General features: G+C 42.4%; 1 protein-coding gene and 1 pseudogene across 5 annotated transcripts in view; both read right to left on the bottom strand.

The window, feature by feature from the left end:
* The window catches only part of nalcn (sodium leak channel, non-selective), a 267,054-nt gene that overhangs the window by 152,285 nt on the left and 89,434 nt on the right, over positions 1-25,335 (bottom strand). For all 5 annotated transcript variants that reach the window (XR_008139651.1, XM_052521864.1, XM_052521866.1 and 2 more), the window contains one exon: positions 2,023-2,154. Coding sequence is in view for 4 of the 5 variants with exons in the window: in XM_052521864.1 (XP_052377824.1) it covers positions 2,023-2,154 (132 nt within the window). In the remaining variant the exon portion in view is untranslated. The remainder of the gene's footprint in view (positions 1-2,022; positions 2,155-25,335) is intronic.
* LOC127931267 (vimentin-like) lies at positions 9,398-10,483 on the bottom strand (annotated as a pseudogene).

Here is a 25,335-nt window from a genome sequence, read left to right as displayed (position 1 = left end):
CTGGTCATGGGTGCACCTCAGCCACGCTCAAGGTCCTAAACGATATCTTAACCGCCATCGATAAGAAACATTACTGTGCAGCCGTATTCATTGATCTGGCCAAGGCTTTCGACTCTGTCAACCACCACATCCTCATCGGCAGACTCGACAGCCTTGGTTTCTCAAATGATTGCCTCGCCTGGTTCACCAACTACTTCTCTGATAGAGTTCAGTGTGTCAAATCGGAGGGTCTGCTGTCCGGACCTCTGGCAGTCTATGGGGGTGCCACAGGGTTCAATTCTTGGACCGACTCTCTTCTCTGTATACATCAATGAGGTCGCTCTTGCTGCTGGTGAGTCCCTGATCCACCTCTACGCAGACGACACCATTCTGTATACTTCCGGCCCTTCTTTGGACACTGTGTTAACAACCCTCCAGGCAAGCTTCAATGTCATACAACTCTCCTTCCGTGGCCTCCAATTGCTCTTAAATACAAGTAAAACTAAATGCATGCTCTTCAACCGATCGCTACCTGCACCTACCCGCCTGTCCAACATCACTACTCTGGACGGCTCTGACTTAGAATACGTGGACAACTACAAATACTTAGGTGTCTGGTTAGACTGTAAACTCTCCTTCCAGACCCATATCAAACATCTCCAATCCAAAGTTAAATCTAGAATTGGCTTCCTATTTCGCAACAAAGCATCCTTCACTCATGCTGCCAAACATACCCTTGTAAAACTGACCATCCTACCAATCCTCGACTTTGGCGATGTCATTTACAAAATAGCCTCCAATACCCTACTCAACAAATTGGATGCAGTCTATCACAGTGCAATCCGTTTTGTCACCAAAGCCCCATATACTACCCACCATTGCGACCTGTACGCTCTCGTTGGCTGGCCCTCGCTTCATACTCGTCGCCAAACCCACTGGCTCCATGTCATCTACAAGACCCTGCTAGGTAAAGTCCCCCCTTATCTCAGCTCGCTGGTCACCATAGCATCTCCCACCTGTAGCACACGCTCCAGCAGGTATATCTCTCTAGTCACCCCCAAAACCAATTCTTTCTTTGGCCGCCTCTCCTTCCAGTTCTCTGCTGCCAATGACTGGAACAAACTACAAAAATCTCTGAAACTGGAAACACTTATCTCCCTCACTAGCTTTAAGCACCAACTGTCAGAGCATCTTACAGATTACTGTACCTGTACATAGCCCACCTATAATTTAGCCCAAACAACTACCTCTTTCCCAACTGTATTTAATTTATTTATTTATTTTGCTCCTTTGCACCCCATTATTTTTATTTCTACTTTGCACTTTCTTCCATTGCAAAACTACCATTCCAGTGTTTTACTTGCTATATTGTATTTAATTTGCCACCATGGCCTTTTTTGCCTTTACCTCCCTTCTCACCTAATTTGCTCACATCGTATATATACTTGTTTATACTGTATTATTGACTGTATGTTTGTTTTACTCCATGTGTAACTCTGTGTCGTTGTATGTGTCGAACTGCTTTGCTTTATCTTGGCCAGGTCGCAATTGTAAATGAGAACTTGTTCTCAACTTGCCTACCTGGTTAAATAAAGGTGAAATAAAATAAATAAATAAAAAATATATGTATATATTTTTTTTAAATTATCCCAATCCTTTTGCCTTTTGGTAGGTCGTCATTGTAAATAAGAATTTGTTCTTAACTAGTTAAATAAAGGAAATAAATAAGAGCGTCTGCTAAATGACTTAAATGTAAATGAAATAAAATGAATAAAAAACAATGCTATTTAGATGCGTTTGTGCATCATATGTAGACGTTCTGTTGCTACTGTTCAGATAACATATTTATGAACGATGCTGTGACCACTCAACATTACATTGATCACAAATATCTTATCATAAGAGTCATGAGGTCAATGTTAGGGTTAGGGAAAATAGGATTTTGAATCAAAATCAATATCAAGTCAAACAAGGATAGTAAAACATACAGTATGGTGTTTGTGTGTGTATTGTACAGTATATTTGTGTGTTCTGATCCCTTACCTCAGCCAGGTAGAACTCGTCATAGTGCCTTTGGTGGTTCTCGCCCTTGTAGTAGTTGCTTGCGGCAACGATTACGTCTACGGCAACCATAGTCAGAATGAACATGTGGAAGATGGAGGAGCGCATCAGTTGCTGCGGAAACAGAGACATTCATTGAGAATTCATGTAGAATAAGGACATATTGACATCTATTCTATAACAAACACACCCATCCAGATACCCACGTCCACATATGAGAGGTCCCTCGGGCTGACCTAAACGACAGTATACTTCTTTTGACCGGAGCCTTACGTTTATGTCTTTTCAGTTTTGCTCAAAAAACACTTTGGTCTGGACAAACAGTATGAGTCTTGCTACAATATACACTGAACATAAATATACATGCAACATGTAAAGTGTTGGTCCATGTTTCATGAGCTAATACAAAAGATCCCAGAAATGTCCCATAGCTCTAAAACGTTGTGCACAAATGTGATTACATCCCAGTTGGTGGGCATTTATCCTTTGCCAAGATAATCCATCCACCTAACAGGTGTGGCATCAATAAACTGAATAAACCGCATGATCATTACACAGGTGCACCTTGTGCTGGGGGACAATAAAAAGCCACTCTAAAATGTGCAGTTGTGTCACATGCCACAAGTTTTGAGGAAGAGTGCAATTGGCATACTGACTGCAGGAATGTCCACCAGAGCTGTTGCCAGAAATTTGAATGTTAATTTCTCTACCATAAGACAAATGTTGTTTTAGAGAATTGATCATTACGTCCAACCTCTCTCACAACCGCAGACCACATGTAACCACGCCAGCCCAAGACCTCCACATTTGGCTTCTTCACCTGTGGGATTATCTGACACTGGCCACACAGACAGCTGATGAAACTGTGGGATTGCACAAACTAAGAATTTCTGCACAAACTGTCAGAAATCGTCTCATGGAAGCTCATCTGGGCGCTCGTTGTCCCGTAACCGACTTCAGTGGGCAAATGCTCACCTTCAATGGTCAATGGCATGCTGGAGAAGTGTGCTCTTCACAGATCAATCCCGGTTTCAACTGTACCAGAAATATGTCAGAACGTCTAGTACGGCGTCGTGTGGGCGACAGGTTTGTGAAGTCAACGTTGTGAACAGAATTTTAGCTGCCAGCCATGTTTGCCTTTCTATTCCGGAAACATCATGTACAAAAATATTTTAAGATCAGCAACAAACAAAAAAAACAGAGAATTGCTCAGGAGTAAAATGTCCTCTATACATTCCAGCAACATTTTCTCAGATGGTGAAAATGTCACAGAGTGAAAGTAAAATCAGCCATTACCTCCTTAGTGGATACAAATAAAATGAATTACCTTCGTTAAGACTTCTGCTCTAAGAGTAAAAAAAAAACTGTTGTAGAGAAAAAATAGTTTAAATTTAAAACTCAAAATAACATAATTTGCTTCTTTATGCCACAGTAACACATTTACTTGTGAAAGATCTTAAGCTAGGCTATGATGGTATAAATGGATGCAAAAACATATCATTGATTTTCACAATTGCCAATACAATCAAAAGGATTTGATCAACCCAAATTATACATTTATTCTAATTGTAAAAGCTAAATACGACCTCCCATCATTCTGAGGTAATGATTCATGAGCAAACCATTAAACAAGACAAATGATGTGCCTGGCTGGTGGGGATTTAAATATCCTCTCGTTTCAGTTATAGCAAGATGGAGAATGAGAGAAATTAAGAAAGAAATGGGGGTGAGAGAAAAAGAGATATGTAGACATGGAGAGAAGGGGGATATTCAGAGAGAGGAGAGAGAGAGGCAGAGACATGAAAGAGGGAGGAGAGAGAGGTAGAGAGATCGGGAGGAAGAGACATGAGCTTGAGCCTGTAGGACTGTGGTTCTTATTGGAAATGGCAACAGGCAAACATGGCTGGCAGCTAAACTTCAGGGGATGAAAAGCAATCAGGACTATTTCATTAGATAGAGAGAGAGGGGGAGAGGAAGAGAGAGAAAGGGGGAGAGGGAAAGAGGAATTAAGAGAGAGAGAGAGGTACAGCAAAATCACTATGTATTCAGACATAATAAACAAAATGGAGAGAGGTAAGTCCCTGTTTTATTTCTTCCAGGAGCAGCTACAGTATTGAACGTCTAGTACAAGCAGCATGGCCAAATTCAATCAAAACCAAAATTGGCACACGCAAAAAATCTGTCCCTGTATCATTAAAACAAATGTAGCGAGTACAAGATATGCCCTAACCAAACAGGGGGTTTTGATTTCAGATTATGTTATACATGCAAGACATGTGTGTTCTTTTCTAACACAGAAACAATATTATTTGTCTGTGGGCCCAGTTTAACCACTGTGCTGAATTGAATTCTCTATAGTCAGAGGGGAGTATCAGATTTTACAGCTTGGGAGGAATAAGACCAAGTATGGAAGACTGTCTGTAGAAGATGGATAGATGAAAAGAAAGTGAGACATACACAGTCCCTTCAGAAAGTATTCACACCTCTTGTCTGTTGTGTTTAAGCCTGAGTTTAAAATAGATTAAATGTAGATTTTTTTTTGTCAGTGGCCTTTACACAATACCCCATAATGTCAAAGTGGAATTATGTTTTTTGAAAAGTTTACAAATTAATAAAAAATGAAAAGCTGAAATGTATTTAGTCCATAAGTATTCAACCCCTTTGTTATGGCAAGTCTAAATACATTCAGCGATTAAAATATGCATAACAACCACATAATAAGTTGCATGGACTCAATAATAGCGTTTAACATAATAGTTGAGTGACTACCTCATCTATGTACCTCACACATACAATTATAATGTAAAGTCCCTCAGTCAAGAAGTGAATTCCAAACACAAATTCAACCACAAAGACCAAGGAGGTTTTCCGATGCCTCGCAAAGAAGCGAGGCATTTGACCCTATTAGTAGATGGGTAAAAATACGAAAAACAGACATTGAATATCTGAATACGAGGTATTTATTACAGTTTGGATGGTGTATCAATTAACACAGTTTCTGCAAAGATACAGGAGTCCTTCCTAACTCAGTTGCCGGAGAGAAAGGAAGCCGCACAGGGATTTCACCATGAGGCCAATGGTGACTTTAAAAGAGTTACAGACTTAAATGTAAATGTAAATGTTAATAGCTGTGATAGAAGAAAACTGAGGATGAATCGAAAACATTGTAGTTACTCCACAATACTAACCTAATCATGAATTCTGTTTGCAACAAGGCACTACAGTAATAGTGCAAAACATTTGGCAAGGCAACTAATTGTTTGTCCGGAACAAAAAGTGTCACACAAAGTGTTATGTTCGGGGCAAATCCAGTACATCACATTATGGAGTACCACTCTCCATATGCTTGGTTTTCACTTTTTATTTCACCTTTATTTAACCAGGTAGGCCAGTTCTCATGTACAACTGCGACCTGGCCAGGATAAAGTAAAGCAGTGCGACAAAAACAACACAGAGTTACACATGGGATAAACAAACATACAGTCACATACACAATAGAAAAATATGTATACAGTGTGTGCAAAATGAAGTAAGGAGGTAAGGCAATAAATAGGACAATAGTGGCGAAGTCATTATAATTTAGCAATTAACACTGGAGTGATATATGTGCAGGTGAGGATGTGCAAAAGTAGAAATACTCATTTACAAAAGAGCAGAAAAACCAAAACAAATATGGGGATGAGGTAGGTAGTTGGATGGGCTACTTACAGATTTGACACACTGAACTCGATCTGAAAAGTAGTTAGTGAACCAGGCAAGGCAGTCATTTTAGAAACCAAGGCTGTTCAGTCTGCCGATAAGAATACGGTGATTGACACAGTCGAAAGCCTTGGCCAGGTCGATGAATACGGCTGCACAGTATAGTCTTTTATCGATGGGGGTTATGATACCGTTTAGGACCTTGAGTGTGGCTGAGGTGCACCCATGACCAGCTCGGAAACCAGATTGCATAGCGGAGAAGGTACGGTGGGATTCGAAATGGTCGGTGATCTGTTTGTTCACTTGGCTTCTGAAGACATTTGAAAGGCAGGGTAGGATTGATATAGGTCTGTAACAGTTTGGGTCTAGTGTCTCCCCCATTGAAGAGTGGGATGACTGTGGCCACTTTCCAATCTTTAGGAATCTCAAAAGAGAGGTTGATAATTTTAGTAAGAGGGTCCGGATTGTCTAGCCCAGTTGATTTGTAGGGATCCAGATTTTGCAGCTCTTACAGAACATCAGCTGTCTAGATTTGGGTGATGGAGAAGGATAAAAAGAAACAGAATGGAGCTAAGCACAGGCAAAATCCTAGAGAAAAACCTGGTTCATTCTGCTTTCCACAAGACACTGGGAGATTAATTCACCTTTCAGCAGGACAATAACCTAAAACATTGAAGACAATGAATGGTCCTGCGTGGCCGAGTTGCAACTTTGACCTAAATCTGCTTGAAAATCTATCGGATGACTTGAAAATGGTTGTCTAGCAATGATCAACAACTCATTTCACAGAGTATGAAGAATTCTTAAAAGAATAATGGGCAAATATTGTACAACTGCAGGTGTGAAAAGGTCTTCGAGACTTACCCAGAAAAACTCACAGCTGTAATAGTTGCCATAGGTGATTCTAACATGTATTGACTCAAGTGTTTGAATACTTATGTAAATTCAATATTTCTGTTCCATTTGCAATAAATTACCGAAAATGTCTCAAAGCATGTTTTCAACCTGTCATTATGGGGTATTGTGTGTATATGGGTGACAAACAAAATGTATTTAATGCATTTTGAATTCAGGCTGTAACACAACCAAATGTCGAATAGATCAGGAGGTATGAACACTTTCTAAAAGGCAAATGGAAATGGAAAGATAGGAAGGAGAGGTCTGGGAGACAGCTGGGGAAGAGTGACTATTACTGCTCCGTGCTGGAAGGAACCGTCTCACTGTGGGTATTCGGAGTACTGTGTCAGTGTTTCTCAACCTTACCAGGGACTGGCAAGCTATAGTTGTTCCCCGGTAGAACTCACTGAATCAGTGTCAGCTAACCAGTTCAGGGACCGGTCAACATCATCTCCTTGATAATGTGAATTGTAACTAGTGCTGAGCGATTAGTGCTTTTTGAGGTCGGTTTGGTTTCGGTTCGATTCTTAAAAAATAATCACGTTTTTTTATTTCAAATATATATATTTTTTCCATTAAATCACTATGTGGGCTGAATGATGTAACAACACAGAATAAAACAATTAACAAAAGTCCCATGATGGTAGTGTCTGCCCATTTCTGATTATCACGTATTAACAATCATTTATTAACATTACTTGAATAAAATATTTCAGTTGTTGTGTATTTGAAGACATTATTTTATCCCGAGTCATCATCTCACCTCTATAGAGCTGCTGCCTATGCTCTCTGACAAATTCCATATTTTAGTAGCTTTTCAAAGTAAATAATATTGTCCTCGAAGCAACTGCTTTCTATCACTCTCGATTGCAGATTCCTCTGTCTCTTTAAACAGCCATAAACAACACAGATGGACAAGTAGGTGAGCAACTGATTATGGTCATTGTAAGTTAATTACCAAGTTAACAAACTATGGTTTTGGCAAGTCGGTTAGGACATCTACTTTGTGCATCACGCAAGTCATTTTTCCAACAATTGTTTACAGACAGATTATTTCACTGTGTCACAATTCCAGTGGGTCAGAAGTTTACATACACTAAGTTGACTGTGCCTTTAAACAGCTTGGAAAATTCCAGAAAATTATGTCATGGCTTTAGAAGCTGATGAGCTAATTGACATCATTTGAGTCAATTTGAGGTCTACCTGTGGATGTATTCCAAGGCCTACCTTCAAACTCAGTGCCTCTTTGCTTGACATCATGTGAAAATCAAAAGAAATCAGCCAAGACCTAAGAAAAAAATTTAAACCTCCACAAGTCTGGATCATCCTTGGGAGCAATTTCCAAACTCTTGAAGGTACCACGTTCATCTGTACAAACAATAGTATGCAAGTACAAACATCATGGGAACACGCAGCCGTCATACCGCTCAGGAAGGTGACGCGTTCTGTCTCCTAGAGATGAACGTACTTTGGTGAGAAAAGTGCAAATCAATCCCAGAACAACAGCAAAGGACCTTGTGAAGATGCCGGAGGAAACAGGTGCAAAAGTATCTATATCCACAGTAAAACGAGTCCTATATCGACATAACCTGAAAGGCCGCTGAGCAAGGAAGAAGCCACTGCTCCAAAAACTGCCATAAAAAGCCTTTGTGCTTTGTGCTTTTTGGAGAAATGTCCTCTGGTCTGATGAAACAAAAATTGAACTGTTTGGCCATAATGGCTTGCATGCCAAAGAACACCATCCCAACCGTGAAGCACGGTTGTTGTGGGGATGCTTTGCTGCAGGAGGGACTGGTGCACTTCACAAAATAGATGGCATCATGAGGGAAGGAAAATTACGTGGATATAGTGAAGCAACATCTCAAGACATCAGTCTTATCTTGGTCAGTTAAGTTGAATCTTGGTCGAAAATTCCAAATGGACAATGACCCCAAGCATTCTTCCAAAGTTGTGGCAAAACGGCTTAAGGACAACACAGTCAAGGTATTGAAGCGGTTATCACAAAAGAACCTGACCTCAATCCTATAGAAAATGTGTGGGCAGAACTGAAAAAGTGTGCGTGAGCAAGGAGGCCTACAACCTGACTCAATTACACCAGCAATGTCAGAAGGAATGGTCCAAAATTCACCCAACTTATTGTGGGAAGCTTGTGGAAGGCTACCCAAAATGTTTTACCCAAGTTAAACTATTTAAAGGCAATGCTACCAAATACTAATTCAGTGTATGTAAACTTCTGACCATCTCTCTACTATTATTCAGACATTTCACATTCTTAAAATAAAGTGGTGATCCTAACTGACCTAAGACAGGGAATTTTTGCGAGGATTAAATATCAGGAATTGTGAAAAACTGAGTTTAAATGTATTTAGCTAAGGCGTATGTAAACTTCCGACTTCAACTGTATATGGAATTCAAATAATTGAACCAACATCGGTCAATTGGTTGTTAAAAAAACGAAAATAACAGACATTTTGGTTAAACGCTCAGCACTAATTGTAACTCTATACTCCAGTAAATGTCAAGCTCAGATCCTTATTATATCAATAAAGTAAGACGGGAAATTAGACCACAAATCCTATGGTTCCTATGGTTAAATATATATCAAATATGTGTAATCCAGTGTTTCTTTTGCAAAGGTCAAACTTCTCTGGCGAGTTAGTATACATTCATGTAAACACCCTCAGTTTTGTTACTTGGTAAGAGGTTGGCAGGCATGGTCAAGAAAGCAGACATATGGGTCTCGACTCAGGTGGTGTGTTGCTCAACATCCCGAAATGCCCAGCCTGGTCTCTTCTCAATCCAGCAGCTCCCTGTAAGTGATCTCTGTGTCCATCTTCAGCGTGATGTGAAGCATCTCCTTGTAGTTCTTCAGGAAATTGCTCATCTGTACCTTGGTCTTGCACAGCTGGTTTTCCAGGTGGGAAATGATGTCCTCTAGCACGCCAATGTTTTCCAGATGGGCATTCTCAATGTTCTCCAACTGCATCTCCATGACAGCATTCTGGGCCCTCAACCCGTCGATCTGGTTCTGGAAGTCTGTCACCTGTTGTGATCTCCTCCTTCATGTCCTCCTTCTTGCCAGAGACATCCTTGAGCTTCTCACAGTTGCCCTTGTACCACTTGTCCTCCTCCTGGACGTTGCGGGCCATGGCAGTTTTGATCTTCATTCATGTTTGGGACAGGTAGGCAGCCAGGGCGTGTCTGATTCCAGCGTGGCAGACACCTTGGAGTCCTTCTTGAGACACCTCCTTATCATGGAGCTTCTTGAGGAACTGGATCTCGGCCACCAGCTGCTCTACGTGCCTCTCCAGGTCGGGCCTCTGCAGCGTGGCGTCGTCCACGTTCTAACGGAACTTCCTCAGGATCATCTCTGCCTTGTCCCGCAGAGACAGCTCCTCCTCCAGTTTCGTCCTCCACACCTCCACCTCCTCCTCAATGTAGCTCCTCTCGATGTCCACTGCCCCCTTCTCCTGGGTTAGCGCCTCAATCAGATCCCATATTTCCTTGAGTTTGAGCTTGTACTCTTCCCCAATGCCGCTGGGGCACCCCTAGTGGATGCACTTCAGATCATCCAGTTCCGCCTGCAGTTGGGCATTCCTCTGCTCCAATGTCTGAACCTGAAGCCCGCAAAGTGCACGTTCAGCTCCTGCATCTTGTCAGCATGCTAATTGTGGAATTCAGATCCCACCTCCACTGCTGTTGCAGAGGCACCCTGGTAGCCGGAGTATCCACGGCTGACTGTGGTGCCTGGGCAGTGGGATAGAGATGGGTTTAGTTGCTGCTGGGTCATGCTGGTAGAAGAACCACTCACGGCCAGGGTCTTGGAGCAGGAACCATTACCTCTCATGTTTGCAGTGTGGAGGACAATTGTTGTAGGATCTGGAGGTTTGGTTGCTGTAGGATCTGGTTCAAACATAACATCTGTTTGCTTGTGTGTTGAGAATAGTTCCACCACCGAGGAAAGCTTGTTTCCCTATTTTAAACTAATACAATTTCTCAGAGAAATATCTTTTGACACAAAAAAAAAGGTAAAGTTGACAATTACATTGACACCCCTAAAGATTGTTCTAAATAAAGCAGTCAAAAGTTTAGTTTTTGGTCCCATATTCCAAGCATGCAATTACTACATCACATCTTTATTTCAGATTATTTCGTGCCCAATAAAAATTCACAGTAAATAATGTATTGTGTTATTTTGGAGTCACTTTTATCGTGAATAATAGAATATGTTTCTAAACACATCTATATTCATGTGGATACTACCATGACTATGGATACTCCTGAATGAATCGTGACTAATGATGAGATGGACGTTTACAGAGGGTCAAAGATCATACCCCCAAGACATGCTAGCCTCCCCTGTTATTGGTAATGGTGAGTGGATAGCATGCCATGGGGGTATCAAATGATCAAATCAAATTTTATTTGTCACATACACATGGTTAGCAGATGTTAATGCGAGTGTAGCGAAATGCTTGTGCTTCTAGTTCCGACAATGCAGTAATAACCAACAAGTAATCTAACTAACAATTCCAAAATGACTGTCTTATACACAGTGTAAGGGGATAAAGAATATGTACATAAAGATATATGAATGAGTGATGGTACAGAGCAGCATAGGCAAGATACAGTAGATGGTATCGAGTACAGTATGTACATATGAGATGAGTATGTAAACAAAGTGGCATAGTTAGTGGCTAGTGATACATGTATTACGTAAGGATGCAGTAGATGATATAGAGTACAGTATATACGTATGCATATGAGATGAATAATGTAGGGTATGTAACATTATATTAGGTAGCATTGTTTAAAGTGGCTAGTGATGTATTTTACATCATTTCCCATCAATTCCCATTATTAAAGTGGCTGGAGTTGAGTCAGTGTCAGTGTGTTGGCAGCAGCCACTCAATGTTAGTGGTGGCTCTTTAACAGTCTGATGGCCTTGAGATAGAAGCTGTTTTTCAGTCTCTCGGTCCCAGCTTTGATGCACCTGTACTGACCTCGCCTTCTGGATGATAGCGGGGTGAACAGGCAGTGGCTCGGGTGGTTGTTGTCCTTGATGATCTTTATGGCCTTCCTGTAACATCGGGTGGTGTAGGTGTCCTGGAGGGCAGATAGTTTGCCCCCCAGTGATGCGTTGTGCAGACCTCACTACCCTCTGGAGAGCCTTACGGTTGTGGGCGGAGCTGTTGCCGTACCAGGCGGTGATATAGCCCGCCAGGATGCTCTCGATTGTGCATCTGTAGAAGTTTGTGAGTGCTTTTGGTGACAAGCCGAATTTCTTCAGCCTCCTGAGGTTGAAGAGGCGCTGCTCTTCTTCACGATGCTGTCTGTGTGAGTGGACCAATTCAGTTTGTCTGTGATGTGTATCCGAGGAATTTAAAACTTACTACCCTCTCCACTACTGTTCCATCAATGTGGATAGGGGGTGCCCTCTGCTGTTTCCTGAAGTCCACAATCATCTCCTTAGTTTTGTTGACGTTGAGTGTGAGGTTATTTTCCTGACACCACACTCCGAGGGCCCTCACCTCCTCCCTGTAGGCCGTCTCGTCGTTGTTGGTAATCAAGCCTACCACTGTTGTGTCATCCGCAAACTTGATGATTGAGTTGGAGGCGTGCGTGGCCACGCAGTCGTGGGTGAACAGGGAGTACAGGAGAGGGCTCAGAACGCACGCCTGTGGGGCCCCAGTGTTGAGGATCAGCGGGGTGGAGATGTTGTTGCCTACCCTCACCACCTGGGGGCGGCCCGTCAGGAAGTCCAGGACCCAGTTGCACAGGGCGGGGTCGAGACCCAGGGTCTCGAGCTTGATGACGAGCTTGGAGGGTACTATGGTGTTGAATGCCGAGCTGTAGTCAATGAACAGCATTCTCACATTGGTATTCCTCTTGTCCAGATGGGTTAGGGCAGTGTGCAGTGTGGTTGAGGTTGGAGTGGGTCTAGGGTGTCAGGTAGGGTGGAGGTGATATGGTCCTTGACTAGTCTCTCAAAGCACTTCATGATGACGGAAGTGAGTGCTACGGGGCGGTAGTCGTTTAGCTCAGTTACCTTAGCTTTCTTGGGAACAGGAACAATGGTGGCCCTCTTGAAGCATGTGGGAACAACAGACTGGGATAGGGATTGATTGAATATGTCCATAAACACACCGGCCAGCTGGTCTGCGCATGCCCTGAGGGTGCAGCTGGGGATGCCGTCTGGGCCTGCAGCCTTGCGAGGGTTAACACGTTTAAATGTCTTACTCACCCCGGCTGCAGTGAAGGAGAGTCCGCATGTTTTCGTTGCAGGCCGTGTCAGTGGCACTGTATTGTCCTCAAAGCGGGCAAAAAAGTTATTTAGTCTGCCTGGGAGCAAGACATCCTGGTCCGTGACTGGGCTGGTTTTCTTCTTGTAGTCCGTGATTGACTGTAGACCCTGCCACATGCCTCTTGTGTCTGAGCCGTTGAATTGAGATTCTACTTTGTCTCTATACTGACGCTTAGCTTGTTTGATAGCCTTGCGGAGGGAATAGCTGCACTGTTTGTATTCGGTCATGTTATCAGTCACCTTGCCCTGATTAAAAGCAGTGGTTCGTGTTTTCAGTTTCACGCGAATGCTGCCATCAATCCACGGTTTCTGGTTAGGGAATGTTTTAATCGTTGCTTTGGGAACGACATCTTCAACGCACGTTCTAATGAACTCGCACACCGAATCAGCGTATTCGTCAATGTTGTTATCTGACGCAATACGAAACATATCCCAGTCCACGTGATGGAAGCAGTCTTGGAGTGTGGAGTCAGCTTGGTGAGACCAGCGTTGGACAGACCTCAGACCTCCCGGACAGACCGGGAGCTTCTTGTTTTAGTTTCTGTCTGTAGGCAGGGATCAACAAAATGGAGTCATGATATGACACAAAGACAGAGACGAGAGATAGAGAGAAGGAAGGGAAGGAAGGAAAGAGAGATGGACAGCTCTGTAGCTCCGGAAGGATGAGGAAAAAGTGGAAAGGTTGTCTGTTGATCTTCGTCTCCTGGCACCTATGCGGCTATATCAAATCAGGCAGGGTTCGCCACGCAAGCACACGAACAGTAGTTGGGATTGAACGTGACAACGCAGTTTGACATTTCCAGCTTTCAGACGCTCTCCCCCACAGATGTTTGGGCTGAAGGGGAGTGTGTGAGTGTGTGTGTGTGTGTGTGTATGCGAGTGTAAGTCTTACACTATTAACTGTGTGAAGGCTATATTTTTACCTCTGTAAATCAGTCTGCCAGTCTCCCAAACGTTCTCTCACACACACACACACACACACACACACACACACACACACACACACACACACACACACACACACACACACACACACACACACACACACACACACACACACACACACACACACACACACACAGCCTCTACTACCTCTGTCTGCCTGCTCCCCTGCCTTCACCAGTCACCCACCCTGGATAGAAGGGCTCTTATTGTCTATCCCCCTATCTTTATTTCATCTAAAAAAAGACATACAGAAACACTGTCATACACCCGAGGTGACATGGCCTACTTTGAGAAGCCGTAAGTGTCTGTGTGTGTGTGTGTGTTCACATTGGTGTGTCTGGTGAAGCTGGGCAATATGGGAGCGGGATGTCAAAATGAATTTAACAGCCCCCGTTGTGAGACATGATAGCGCTTTCACTCCGTTTGATGCTATCTATTTTGCTTCCCCACATGTTGGAGGGTTTGCTTATTAGCGCCACTTCTCATGAGTCTTTGAAATGTCAGGTGTACGCCCACACCGACGCCCGCACCCATACACAGCTTCTCATGCCTTGGCAACATCAGGTGCTGAGGCTGACACACAATTAGTGTATGTTTTGGCAGGAAGTCTGGAAAAATGTCACTTTTCAGCCGCAAATCAAACAGCAAAGGAGGACGGCTCCTTAAGACATCTCACATGTAGCCTCGAGCATCTTCACAGCACAATATTTACTTTCAAATCAATGGAACAATTCAAAGCTAGTGCGATCCTGGTGAGTTGCCCTTAAGCCCTTAGAAATCAATTGGAAAAAGCAGTGAACTTAACCAATATCAAATACAAAACTGCTACACGACAAAATGTCAATAGTAATGATTGTATAGATTAGATATGCAGATATTGCTGTACAAGTAGATAAAAGGCACCCTCTTCATATACACTGAACAAAAATATGAGTGCAACATGTAAAAGTGTTGGTCCCATGTTTCAGGAGCTGAAATAAAAGATCCCAGAAATGTTCCATACGCAACAAAAAGCTTATTTCTCAGAGATTCTGTGCACACATTTGTTTACATCCCTGTTTGTGAGCATTTCTCCTTTGCCAAGATAATCCATCCACCTGACAGGTGTGGCATATCAAGAAGCTGAATAAACAACATGATCATTACACAGATGTACCTTCTGCTGGGAACAATAAAAGGCCACTCTAAAACTTGATGTCTCAAGTTTTGAGGGAGCGTACAATTGGCATGCTGACTGCAGGATTGTCCACCAGAAGGGTTGCCAGATAATTAAATGTTAATTTCTCTACCATAAGTCACCTCCAACGTTGTTTCAGAGAATTTGGCAGTACTTCCAACCGGCCTCACAACCGTAGACCACTTGTAACCACGCCAGCCCAGGACCTCAACATCCAGCTTATTCACCTGCGGAATATTCTGACATCAGCCACCCGGACAGCTGATAAAACTGTGGGTTTGCATAACCTAAATATTTCTGTACAAACTGTCAGAAACCGTCTCATAGAAGCTCATCTGCATGCTCGTCGTCCTCATCAGGATCTTAACCTGACAGCAGTTCGGCATCGTAATCGCCTTCAGTGGGCAAATGCTCCCATTCGATGGCCATTGGCATGCTGGAGAAGTGTGCTCTTCATGGTTGAATCCCAGTTTCAAGTGTACCGGGCAGGTGTCTGACAGCGTGTATGGCTATGTGTGGGCGAATGGTTTGCTGATATCAACATTGTGAACAAAGTGCCCCATGGAGCGGTGGGGTCATGGTATGGGCAGGCATAAACTACAGACAACGAATACAATTGCATTTTTACTGATGGCAAATTGAATGCAGTGACGAGATCCTGAGGCCCATTGTCGTGCCATTCATCTGCCACCATCACCAGTTCCTGCAATATCCAGCAACTTCGCACAGACATTGAAGAGGAGTGGGACAACATTCCACAGGCCACAATCAACAGCCTGATCAACTCTGAGTGAAGTCGCACTGCATGAGGCAAATGGTGGTCACACCAGATACTGACTGGTTTTCAGATCCACAACCCTACCTTTTTTTAAACTTCTTTGGGATAGGGGGCAGCATTTTCACTTTTGGATGAATAGCATTCCCAGAGTGGACTGCCTCCTACTCAGTCCCAGATGTTAATATATGCATATTACTATTAGTATTGGACAGAACACACTGAAGTTTCTAAAACTGTTTAAATGATGTTTGTGAGTATAACAGAACTCATATGGCAGGCAAAAACCTGAGAAAACAATCCAAACAGGAAGTGGGAAATCTGAGGTTTGTAGTTTTTGAACTCAACCAATATCCCACTGCGTATTCAATAGGGGTATGTTGCACTTCCTAAGGCTTCTACTAGATGTCAAACATCTTTAGAACGTTGTTTCAGGCTTCTTATGTGATGTGGGACCGGATGGGAGATCTTTGAGTCAGTGGTCTGCCTACAGCGTCGTTCTCAGTCAGGCGCTTTCACTTGAGAGGTAGCTGTCGTTCCATTGCTTTTCAACAGACAATGGAATTCTCCAGGAGGAACATTATTGAATATTTATGATAAAAACATCCGAAAGATTGATTCTATACTTAGTTTGACAAGTTTCTTCGACCTGTAATATAACTTTTTGAACGTTTCGTCCGAATGGACCAGATCGTGCATTTGGATTTGTTTGCCAAGCGCCCTAAGAAAAGAAGCTATTGGACATAAATGATGGAACTGCGATTCCTGGGAATGCATTCTGATGAAGATCATCAAAGGTAAGTGAATATTTCTAATGCCATTTATGAATAATGTTGACTACCCAACATGGCAGATATTTCTCTGGCTGGTTTGGGCTCTGAGCGCCGTTCTCAGATTATGCTTTTTCCGTAAAGTTTTTTGAAATCTGACACAGCGGTTGCATGAAGGAGAAGTGTATCAATATTTCCATGTCTAAAAATGGTATTATCATCAACATTTATAATGAATATTTCTGTAAATTCATGTGGCTCTGCAATATCACTGCATGTTTTGGAACTACTGAACGTAACACGCAAAACATACATGTATTGTGTAACATGAAGTCCTATGAGTGTCATCTGATGAAGATCATCAAAGATAGTGATTTATTTTATCTCTATTTGTGCTTTTTGTGACTCCTCTCTTTGGCTGGAAAAATGGCTGGGTTTTTCTGGGAGTTGGTGGTGATCTAACAATCGTTTGTGAAGCTTTCGCTGTAAAGCATTTTTGAAATCAGACACTGTGGCTAGAATAATCAGAATTCTATGGTGCCTAATACTTATATGTTTGAGAAATTAGATTTATGAGATTTCTGTTGATTTGTATTTGGGGCCCTGCAATTTCCTTGGCTGTTGACAAGGGGTTCCGCTAGCGGAATGGGGTTCTAGACAGGTTTTAAGGTATCTGTGGCCAACAGATGCATGTCTGTATCCCCAGTCGTGTGATGTCCACAGATTATAGCCAACTGAATTCATTTAAATTGACTGACTTCCTTATATGAACTGTAACTCAGAAAAATCTTAGAAATTGTTGCATGTTGGGTTAATATTTTTGTTCTGTGTAATATGTGAATAATATTATTTCATCAGGCCTGAGTTACATATGATTCCTCTTTTATTACAAGTTAGCCTAGTAATTCTCAGGTCAACCAAGAACAATCCTCTTGTCTTGCGACAGGTGGTGTAACTCCCACAATCCCTCAAATGACAGTGCAGAGGTAGTTGTGGTGTTTGATGGAAGACTATGGAAGACGCCAGCAGCCTCATCAACAAAGTGTTGCCCGTGCCTCAAAGTGTTGAGCCCAAACACAAACTTGTTCATCCCTGGCACATTTTTTGGGCTAGCGCCCGCATTTCCTTCTTTGCTTATAATAACTTTGGATATGTGTGCGTTCCTATCAAAGTAAGTGCCTTATTACGTTATCCTTATAGTTTCTGTATAACGTGTTCTCGTTTCTACTGTAGCATACCATATGTATGTATGGAGCATAATGTATGCAGTTTTATTCACGTTTTCAAGTACAGGTGACAAATCATGCATTCCAATTCTTACATACAGTTGAAGTTGGGAAGATTACAAACACTTAGGTTGGAGTCATTAAAACTCGTATTTCAACCAATCCAAAAATGTCCCGTTAACAAACTATAGTTTTGGCAAGTCGGTTAGGACATCTACTTGTGCATGACACAAGTGATTATTCCAACAATTGTTTACAATATTTCACTTATAATTCAGCGTACAACAATTCCAGTGAGTCAGAAGATCACACACACTAAGTTGACTGTGCCTTTAAACAGGTTGGAAAATTCCAGTGGAAATCAATCCCAGAACAACAGCAAAGGACCTTGTGGAGGAAACAGGAACAAAAGTATCTATATCCAAAGTAAAATGAGTCGTATATCGATATAACCTGAAATGCTGCTCAACAAGGAAGAAGCCACTGCTCCAAAACCGCCACAAAAAAGCCATGCGACGGATTGCAACTGCACATTGGAGACAAAGATCATACTTTTTGGAGAAATGTCCTATGGTCTGATGAAACAAAAATAGAACTGTTTGGCCATAATGACCATCGTTATGTTTGGAGGAAAAAGGGGCATCCCAACCGTGAAGCAAGAGGGTGGCAGCATCATGTTGTGGGGATGCTTTGCTGCAGGAGGGACTGGTGCACTTCACAAAATAGATGGCATCATGAAGAAGGAAAATTATGTGGATATATTGAAGCAACATCTCAAGACATCAGTCAGGAAGTTAAATTGGTTTTCCAAATGGACAATGACCCCAAACATACTTCCAAAGTTTTGGCAAAATAGCTTAACGACAACAAAGTCAAGGTATTTGACTGCTGCTAGGTCTGCTAAATGACTTAAATGTAAATGTATTTGAGTGGCCATCACAAAACCCTGACCTCAATCCTATAGAAAATGTGTGGGCAGAACTGAAAAGCTTGTGGAAGGCTACCCAAATTGTTTGACCCAAGTTAAACAATGTAAAGGCAATGCCACCAAATACCAATTGAGTGTATGTAAACTTCTGACCCACTGGGAATGTGATGAAAGAAATAAATGCTTAAATAAATCATTATCTCTACTATTATTCTGACATTGCACATTCTTAAAATAAAGTGGTGATCCTAACTGACCAAAGACAGGGAATTTTTACTACGATTAAATGTCAGGAACTGTGAAACACTGAGTTTAAATGTAGTTGGCGAAGGTGTATGTAAACTTCCGACTTCAACTGTAGATTGCAATAGACACATATGATGAGTGTAAAATATTTTTTTTAAGGTTGTACCGATTATGATGAGCTAATGCTCATCACGTTTGTTGACATCATGCAATGCATTCTGGTTGCCACCTGTCAAACCAAAGATGTTATAACGAAATGAGGTGAAGGGATGGTTCACTCGTCTTTCGAGTAAAATTCCAGAAGTGTATGATGGAAGTGAATGATGGTAGAAGACACACCCCCTACAACATGCATACTATCCAACTCATCTTGTCACCTATAGCGATGGGCACAAACTACCCATTGTCGGATTACTTTTTAAAAATGTAGGTGTTTTATTCAATTATTTTGATCACTGGTGAGGTCACCCCATGATGTGATGAATTGTAAATAGTAATTAGCTAATTCAAATGATGGTTTCTGTCAGCCGTGAGACAGCTAAACATGACAGCTTGTGTTAGGTCACTCTTTCCTCAGCACATTCACTAACCTAGCTTTCATTTTCTGGTTTGGGTGAGAATTCTGTTGTACTGTCGCTACTTCTGTGAATGTCTGAACATTGAATCCAAAAATAAACTGCTCATATTGAGGACATGCCGTTTTGCAGAAACAGTGTGGCCAGCTCAAACGCTGACTCGTGTCGACTGTAACTTGATGTTCTAAATAAGTGTTGTCATCACACCGGTTGGAGCGTACGCTGCAGGGACCACTGTAGAATGAAACATGAAACAGACAAACAGAAACTGCACATTTAAAAAAAAAACGAATTGGTGCAAAAAGATAACAATGAAAAAAATGGCCTTTAGCTTTCAGAATATCTACCCATCCCCATTATAGAACATAGTCTAACGCCATGCTAGAATACAATGCCATTCTAGAAGAGGAACAGCTAGATTTCCGATGGTGCCGTAATGCAAGTTCCCCCACCAATGCAAAACAGCAACAGAAAGACATACAGACCATGGTGGCATATTTTCCTGCTGCTTCTGCTAGCTCAGACTGACAAAAAGGACAACTGGCACACTAGATGGCACAAATTGGCACTCGAGACTGGCACATTGAATAGCTAGGCCTACTGTACATTACTGGAACACAGCATGTGGGAGAGATATCACACAGGAAATGTTAACAACAGCCGAGGTGCCACAGTGTGTGTGTGTGTGTGTGTGTGTGTGTGTGTGTGTGTGTGTGTGTGTGTGTGTGTGTGTGTGTGTGTGTGTGTGTGTGTGTGTGTGTGTGTGTGTGTGTGTGTGTGTGAGAGAGAGAGCGTGTGTCACTGCATCCGTTTATGCAGTATTGCAGAACACCTTGATCTGGATGGAAGGTTGACCTACCTACAACAATTTGCAACGTTTTTAGCATCTTTAAACAACATTCACTCGCTAGCCTCATCTGATGATTACTTCAAGAATGAGCTTTGCACATAATTCCCATTCTGATCACCTTGAACAGGCTGCTGGTAACCTGTTGTGCAGGTCTTTTTTTATTTTTTTTATTTGACCTTTATTTAACTAGGCAAGTCAGTTAAGAACAAATTCTTATTTTCAATGACGTCCTAGGAACAGTGGGTTAACTGCCTGTTCAGGGGCAGAACGACAGATTTGTACCTTGTCAGCTTGGGGATATGAACTTGCAACCTTTCGGTTACTATTCCAAAGCTCTAACCACTAGGCTACCCTGCCGTCTTACTTAGTGTGTCTGACAGTGGAAAAGATTAGGCATCAGAGAAAAGGGTAGAGACAGAGACACAGAGAGTGTGTGTGTCTCTGTATGATTGCTAATGAGGGGGGGGGGGGTAATAGAGCTGGAACCAGGATGGTTTAGGGGTCAGTGTTGCAGGCGGAACAGACTGTACTGAATCAATAACCCCTGGGGCTGGGTTATCCATAGTAGTGTACTTATTATTTCCGGGGCAGGGTCAGGGGGATGGGGGCTGAGGCTGAAGACTGGGGTCTATGGGCAAGGGAATGGGGGCCAGGGCTCTAGGCTGGGCCCTGGGGGTGGTGAGTGTTACGGCAGCCTCACCTCGACACGTATTGGAACACTGGTTCAGAATCCACAGAAGAAACCATTTGGAGTTCCCATCTGTGTTTCACATTGCAAATGTAGGACAACTGTCTGTCAGTCTGTCTGTCAGTCAGTCCCACATTTTATCCTTAACATTTGTTAGGTATACAGAGATTCATAAACTTAAGCCTCTCTCAATGTCTCTGGGTTAAATGTAGAAGAGACATTTCAGTTGAATACAGTCAGTTGGATAACTGACTAGGTATCACCCTTTCCCTTTCCCAATCCGCTCTTACTCTCACACTCATCTCTTACTCCCCCCCCCCCACATCTCTCTCTCACTCACCCTCCCTCTCCAACCACCCTCTCTGTGCAGACTGTCATAGTTATGCCCATTGTAATTATGGTTTGGGAAAAAGCCAGGGGCTAATTAGCATGTACGAGGCCTGTGGAGAGAGAGACAGGAGACCCCATTAACCTCTTGTACCTCATCTCCACTAGGAGACTCGCTGCTGTTAACAACATTACATTTACATAACAACAATGTGTTGTAGGAATAGTGCTCGGAATTTGTCCTGACTACATGGCCTTACCAGGACCCTAGAAACCACAAACTAAATATTTATCCTGGTCAGGCCATATGGTCAGGTAAAATCTCCTGCCCCTAAATGTACAGTGTCTTCAGAAAACACTTTTTTACACCTTTTGTTGTGTTACAGCCTGAAATTAAATGTTTGTCACTGGCCATAGACAATAATCCATCAATTTAAAGTGGAATTAGATCTTTCTAAATTTGTACAAATTAATTTAAAACGAAAAACTGAAATGTCTTGAGTCAATAAATATTCAACCCCTTTGTTATGGCTAGCCTAAATAAGTTCAGGAGTAAACATGTGCTTAACAAGTCACATAATATATTGCATGGACTCTCTCTGTGTGCAATAATAGCATTTAACATGATTTTTGAATGTCAACCTTATCTCAGTAACACATACAACATCATCTGTGCGGTCCCTCAGTTGAGCAGTGAATTTCAAACACAAAATCAACCACAAAGACCAGGGAGGTTTTCCCATGCCTCGCAAAGAAGATCACCTATTGGTAGAAAAAAGCAGACACTGAATATCCCTTTGATCATGGTGAAGTTAATAATTACCCTGTGGATGGTGTATAAATACACCCAGTCACTACAAAGATACAGGCGTCCTTCCGAACTCAGTTTCCGGAGGGAAAGGAAGCCGGTCAGGGATATCACAAACGAGGCCAATGGTGACATTAAAAACAGTTACAGAGTTTAATGGCTGTGATAGAAGAAAACTGAGAATGGATCAGCCACATTGTAGTTACTCCTCAATACTAAACCTAAACATGCATCCTGTAAGGCAACACAACACTAAATTAATACTGCAAACAAATTGGCAAAGCAATTCACTTTTCGTCCTGAACACAGTGTTATGTTTGGGGCAAATCCAATACAACACAATGCTGAATACCACTCTCCATATGTTCAAGCACAGTGGTGGCTACATCATGTTATGGGTATGCTTGTAATCGTTAAGGACTGGGGAGTCTTTCAGGATTAAAAAAAATAATGGAATTGAGCTAAGCACAGGCAAAATCCTAGAGGAAAACATTGTATAACTTATTTGGGCTAAGGGGCAGTATGTTGACGTCTGGATGACAAGCGTGCCGAAAGTAAACTACCTGTTACTCAGGCCCAGAAGCTAGGATATGCATATAATTGGTAGAATTGGATAGAAGACACTGTAGTTTCCAAAACTGTTGAAATAATGTCTGTGAGTATAACAGAACTGATATGGCAGGCAAACACCTGAGGAAAATCCATCCAGGAAACTGAATGCCATTGAGTATCTAATGGGCAATTGCAGTTCCTACACTAGATGAGTCGGAAAACTTGTTTTCTGGGAAGACTGAGATGCAGTGCTGGTTTGCACGTGTGACTGTGTGCATGCCCGTCGTTGTTTTTCCTTTATATTGAATACGCAATTGTCCGGTTGAAATATTAGCGATTATTTAGTCAATTGACAACCTGAGGAATAATTATAAACATCGTTTGACATGTTTCGACAAACTTTACCGCATGTTTTGACCGCCTTTGAGCAAGTGGATTCTTGTGACTGCAACCATATTAAGATATTCAAAAGGTAAGTGATTAATTTTATCGCTATTTCTGAATTTCGTGACTCCTCTACTTGGTTGGAAAATGTTTGTATGCGGGGCACTGTCTTCAGATAATCGCATGGTATGCTTTCGCCGTAAAGACTTTTTTGAAATCTGACAAAGCAGCTGGATTAACAAGAATTTAATCTTAAACCGATGTATAACACTTGTATTTTTATGAATGTTTATTATGACTATTTCTGTATTTTGAATTTGGCGCTCTGCAATTTCACTGGATGTTGTCGAGGTAGCGGCACGCCTGCGCCAGACAGGATAACCTAAAACACAAGTCCAAATCTACATTGGGGTTGCTTACCAGGAAGACAGTGAATGTTCCGAAGTGGTTGCAAGATGGTGTCGACAGAAGTGGCAGCTCCTAAGCAACTTTGCAGTATTTTTTTTTTTTTGTGTTATTTCTTACAGTTCTTTTGTCTTATTATATACAGCTGTAAAAAACGGTTGGATATCATAGCGGCGGTAACTCACCAACCAGCATTATGACCAGGAACACGACTTTGCCGAATTGGATCCTTTGCTCGTACTCCCCAGGGCAATTTAACTTATCTCAGAGGCTGCTCAAAGACACCGCAGGCGGAGAAGAGGTATTCAGGGGTGGACTTCTAGTTCGACTCAGGAGGTGTGCACACCATCTACCGCTTCTGAGTATATTTCTCGCTAAAGTTCAGTCACTGGACAATAAAGTAGAAGAGCTCAGGGCGAGGATCTCCTACCAGAGAGACACATCAGGAAATGTAACATACTCTGTTTCACTGAATCATGTCCCTCTCGGGATATACTGTCCCCGTCCATACAGCGCGCTGTGTTCTCAATACATCGCGCAGACAGGAATAAAGAACTCTCTGGGAAGAAGGACGGTGGTGTATGTTTCATGATTAACTACATATGGTCTGATTGTGATTACGTACAGAAACTCAATCATTTTGTTCACCCGACCTATAATATCTCACAATCAAATGCCGACCGCATTACCTTCAAGAAAATTCTCTGTGGTCATAATCACAGCCGTGTATATTCCACCTCAAGCCAATACCACGACGGTCCTCACGGACCTACACTGGACTTGATGCAAACTGGAAACCACAAATCCTGAGGCCGCATTTATTGTAGATGGGGAAATTAACAAAGCAAATTTGAGGAAAACGCTACCAATGTTATATCCACAGATTTACCAGAGTATGTACTACAGTCAAACACTTGACCACTGCTACTCCCCCTTTCAAAATGTCTTCAAGACCCTCCCCCGCCCTCCCTTCAGCAAATCAGATCACAACTCCATTTTGCTCCTCCATTACTATAGACAGGAAGTCAAACAGGAAGTACCCGTATTGAGGTTTATTCAAAGCTGGTCTAACCAATCGGAATTCATGCTTCAAGATTGTTTTGACCCCGCAGACTGGGATATGTTCCGGGTAGCCTCTGAGAATTACATTAACGTATACACGGACACGCTGACTGAGTTCAATAGGAAGTGTATAGTGGACGTTGTTCCGATTCCGACAAAAACCTACCCAAACCAGAAACTGTGAATAGATGGTAACATACGTGCAAAACTGAAAGCGTGAACAGCCACATTTAACCATGGTAAGGACACTGGGAATATGGTTGAATTTAAACAGTGTAGTTCTTCCCTCCATAAGGCAATCAAACAGGCAAAACATCAGTACAGCGACAAAGTGGAGTCACAATTCAACGGCTCAGACATCAGACATATGTGGCAGGGTCTACGCACAACCGTAGATTGCAAAAGGAAAACCAGCCACATCGGGGACAATGACGTCTTGCTCCAGGACAACCGAAACACCTTCTTTGCCCACTTTGAGGATAACACAGTGCCACCGACGAGGCCCGCTTCCAAGGACTGTGGGCTCTTCATTCTCTGTGGCCGACGAGGGCAAGACATTTAAGAGTGTTAACCCTCACAAGGCTGCTGGCACAGATGGCATCCCTAGCCACGTCCTCAGAGCATGTGCAGACAAGCTGGCTTGAGTGTTAACGGACATATTCAATCTCTACGTATCC

The sequence above is a fragment of the Oncorhynchus keta genome, chromosome 7 (assembly GCF_023373465.1).
Source record: "Oncorhynchus keta strain PuntledgeMale-10-30-2019 chromosome 7, Oket_V2, whole genome shotgun sequence".
NCBI lineage: Eukaryota > Metazoa > Chordata > Actinopteri > Salmoniformes > Salmonidae > Oncorhynchus > Oncorhynchus keta.
This window is presented reverse-complemented; position numbering and strand designations above follow the sequence as displayed.